Below are 4,670 nucleotides of genomic sequence, written 5' to 3' on the forward strand. Positions count from 1 at the left end.
CATGGTTGTGAGAAACAAAAGCAAAACTGCCCTTCTGCAGTGTTTACCAGTTACTATACATCATCCTGTCTCCACCCGGTGCTTTATGTTTTGTTGAGTGTGTTCTGGTAGGGCTTACGGAAGGAGTGGTAATTGTTTGTTCACAAGGAAGTGAAGATCTGAATGAGAGCATTTCTCTAATGTCTGCTATGTTTTCTAACCATTCCAGACGGTAAAGAGAGAGGAGAATACAAGTGCAATTGGTTGCAGTCGAACTGTAGAGAGATAATTTCAGTGCTGGACGTCTGTGAGACAGAAAGCAATCAGTGAGGAAGTGAATGTAGTTAGTGAAGGGACGAGGCTGATGGCCATACCGTAGAGTAGACCTTGATAGTACACAGAACCTTGTGTCAAATCCCTAAGAATTCTCTGTTCCCCAGGACTGTCAGCCTCACCCTTCATTCTTGTACACACTGAAGTCCATGGTACCTCGCTGATGCAGAATGTGTCAATGTTTTAGGACTCAGTGGTTGTTGAGGATGTGGCTGTGGTCTTTACCCCGGAAGAGTGGGCTTTGCTGGATCTTACTCAGAGAAAACTCTACAGAGATGTGATGATCGAAACCTTCAGAAACCTGGCCTCAGTAGGTAAGAACAGATTCCTTTTTTTTTCTTCTTTTTTCTGTTATTCCTTTAGTGAGCAAACCTCTTTTACTCATTAACTTTACTCCAGAATTTGGGCTGAGCAATGAGAATGAATCATTAAATAAAGCAGGCATGGTCCTTTGGTCTATAGAGCTCATGTATCTTGGCTTCTCCGTGAACACAAAGCACTATGTATTACACTTAGCTTTCACTTCTCTTGTGATTAAAAGCCTTGAGGCTCTTGAAGTGTTGTAAATGTAAGCATTGGCTTTAGGGGTCACTTTGGGGTACAGACGGTATTGTATTTTGGGACCACGTAGAGTATTACTGTGTTGATTACAAGTTTGACATGATTATTTTGCTGCAAATCAACCCACACCTGTCTATCTTCAGAGACCCTGAAGAGCAAAGTATTGGCTCAATATCAAGGAACTCCTCATTACTCTTCACTGACTTCCCTCATGATAAGCGTTTCTTCATGAGCACCATGTCAGCTCTACACATTTGTTTTCCCAGAGACACAACTTCATGGAAACCTGAGCTTCCTTTTCTGACTTTAGTGATCCTTTCACAGCTGCGGTCATGCGGATCCTTTTTCTCATTTAATGTTACATGTATATCGTGTCCAATATCTTTCTACTTAGCTCTAATTACGCTTATTCATGTCACCATTACTCTCAAGGTTCCTAAAAGTATGTCCTAGTAAATTGCTTCTAAACCATTGGTAAAGTGCTGAAACCGTGAAATGTGGCTACGTCTTTATTAACAGTGGTCCTTTTTCCCCTAATAATTTCTTTCTGTTTGTTTCATATCGCGAACCTCAACTTGAATTATTGGGTCAGATTTTGGAAACCTTAAGGATGGAGAAAAGTTACCCAGGAAACATATAATGATGCGATACATAAAAAATAACATCTGGTCGTCCACGTTAGGAGAAATCTCTGAATTACATAGTAATAAAGATGATCATAAAAACCAAGAGAGACGTTTGAGGTGAGTGTCATTCAAAGAAGAGAAAGCGGTGCTTCACGAGACAATCCTGAGTTGTGATGACCTTAAAATACACATTCGTATGTTCATGTGTGTATACCAAGGTTTCCAACTGTTTCACAACAGTTCAGTAATTGTAAACATAAAGAAGGTTGGTGTACGCATTGCATAGCCTCCAAACCTATTGCCTGTTGGATTTTGACCTGAGCAGAGAACAGTTGGCGGTGCCCTGCACAAACACGGTGTCCCACTACACTGCTTTGAATGTGTGTTTCTCGTCATACTCCTGCTATTCAGGATTCTGCAGCAGGTTCCTGAAACTTTTTTGGAATCCATGCCGGTGGGATTATTCACAGTACTGTGCGGAGCGACACGCGTTGAAACCTATGAGATTGCCTGCCATCTTTGTTCAGGGCCCTGTGGTGTTTCCAACACAGGTTTAAATCCGATGGGCAGCAGATATTCAACGCAAACACTGACCTTATTTACGTTGGCAATTTTTGAAGTAATACGAACCAGTTCAAAGCCCTGACATGTACTCATACATATATAAATATATATGTGTATGTATATTTGTATATGTATAAACTTTGCTGTAAACTTACGTGTTCAGGGAATTTTCACAACTTTTTCATAAATGTGTGTCAGACATTGAGTATTTGAAACATATTTCACTTACACACAATGATCAGAAAGCCTCATATTTTAGAAAAACAGTGACAATTATGGTAGTATTTCTGCTAGATGATTTAAACTATGAAACAGGAGAGAAGTCAAGCCAAAAACTGCGTGTTCACTTTGTTTGGTAATGAGGAAGTGGAAATAATTGATTTCCAACATGTTACCTGTTTTTAACAGAATTCATACAGTAGAAAACCTCTGTGAAAGTAACGAAGGCAATCAGTGTGGGAAAACCTTCAGCCGGGTTCCAAATCTTACCGTGCAGAAAAGAAATCCTCCAGAAGTAAATCCTTTTGAATGCTCTGACTGTGAAAAAGCCATCATGGATCCCTCATCACATAACCACCATGCCTGTCAGTTTATTGCATCTAGAGAAGCCTGTGGTGGTACCACTCCTATGAGACCTCTTAGTGGCAAGAAACCCCATAAGTGTGAGGTATGTGGGAAGGATTTCATTTGTATCTCAACTCTTAAGAATCCTGTGACAACACTCACTAGTGACAATCAGTATAAATGTAATGAGTATGGGAAAGATTTCTGTAGTTTCTCGTCCTTTTGGACACATGTGAGAGGTCACAAGGGTGAATGTAAAGAAAGTTCTTCTAGTGACCCTTTATCCCTCCTTTTCTATAACAGAGATAAGCCCTATGAATGTAGGGAATTTAGGAAAGCCTTTAGTTTTTCCTCAGCCCTCACTGCACATTTAGGAACTCACAGTGAAGAGAGGCCTTACGAATGTAATGAATGTGGGAAAGCCTTTAGATGGCCCTCATACCTCACTAAGCATATGCGAACTCACAGTGGAGAGAGGCCTTATGAATGTCAGGAATGTGGGAAAGGCTTTAGTCAGTCAGGACACCTCACTACCCATATAAGAACTCACACTGGGCAGAGGCCTTATGAATGTAAGGAATGTGGGAAAACCTTTAGTCGGGTCTCAACCCTCACTACACATATAACAACTCACAGTGGAGAGAAGCCTTATGAATGTAAGCAATGTGGGAAAGCTTTTAGGCAGTTCTCAGGCCTCATATCACATAGAAGGATTCATACTGGAGAAAGGCCATATCAATGTAAGGAATGTGGGAAAGCCTTTAGGTATTCTTCAGCCATCGCTTTGCATAGGAGAATTCATAGCGCTGTCAGGCCTTATGAATGTAAGGAATGTGGGAAATCATTTAAGTATTCTTCTACCTTCACTTCACATATAAGAATTCACAGTGGAGAGAGGCCTTATGAATGTAAGGAATGTGGGAAAGTTTTTAGGCAATCCTCAAACCTCACTGTACATAGAAGGATTCACAGTGGAGAAAGGCCTTACGAATGTAAGGAATGTGGAAAAGCCTTTAATTGTTCCTCACATCTCAGTAATCACAGAAGAACTCACAGTGGAGACAAGGCATATAAACGTACACAATGTGGGAAAGCCTTTAGTCAGGTCTCATTCCTCACTAAACATATAAGAACTCACAGTGGAGAGAAGCCTTATGAATGTAAACAGTGTGGGAAAGCCTTTAGACAGTCCTCAGACCTCGTGACACATAGAAGAGTTCATACTGGAGAGAGGCCATATCAATGTAAGGAATGTGGGAAGGCCTTCGTGATTTCTCGTCCTTCAGAAGACATATAAAAACTCATCGTGGAGGACTTAGGAATGTCAGGAGTGTGAGAAAGCCTTTCCTTGTTCATCACACCTCATATCACATATAAGATCTCACTGTGGAGAGACTACTCTGTCTAAAGGGGGGTGTTTCATTCTTAATTCTGTAATTTCAAACAGCAAATTTCTGAAAGTCAGTGATAAAAGAACAAAGTTTCTCAGTGTGTAACAAAGCAGTACTACCTCCAAGAAGGGGTCATTCGAATTCCTTTGTGCCTATGAAAGTTTCATTTTCACTATGGAGTTGTCTTCATCAGTGTTTCTTACTTTCTCAGTCCAAGCCAAATTTTACCTTTCGGAAAGTCCTTGACTATAACAAATAAGCCTGTAGGGACTAGCCAGGAGCAAATGTGGTTTTATATTTGTTAATATTTTTATGGATGTTATTTTGTATACAATGAAATGCACTCTTCTTGTATTTAGTTTAAGAGTGTTTTTTGAAAAAAATTGTATTCCATGGGAATTCCACTTTGGAATACAAGCTGACAGTTCCTTCAAAATCTAAACACAGGCCTCCCATTCTGATCCAGCAGTAACACTCCTAGATATTTACCCACATGAGTTAAAAACATATATCCATATAAAAACCTGCTCACAAATGTTTATAGCAGCTTTCTTCATAATTACAATAATTGAAAGCACCCAAAATGTCATTGAATAGGTAAATGGGTAAACAAATAGTGAGACATCCATGCAATGGTGTATTATTCAGCGAT

The 4,670-nt window shown here is 40.0% G+C and overlaps 1 protein-coding gene across 1 annotated transcript; it reads left to right on the top strand.

The window, feature by feature from the left end:
* Positions 1 to 2,451: 2,451 nt before the first annotated feature.
* LOC135229040 (zinc finger protein OZF-like) lies at positions 2,452 to 4,066 on the top strand. Its single transcript, XM_064278778.1, has one exon. It carries the CDS (start codon positions 2,452 to 2,454, stop codon positions 3,922 to 3,924), a length of 1,473 nt encoding a protein of 490 aa, XP_064134848.1. The 3' UTR covers positions 3,925 to 4,066.
* Positions 4,067 to 4,670: the final 604 nt, after the last annotated feature.

Source organism: Loxodonta africana, chromosome Y (assembly GCF_030014295.1).
Source record: "Loxodonta africana isolate mLoxAfr1 chromosome Y, mLoxAfr1.hap2, whole genome shotgun sequence".
Lineage (NCBI taxonomy): Eukaryota > Metazoa > Chordata > Mammalia > Proboscidea > Elephantidae > Loxodonta > Loxodonta africana.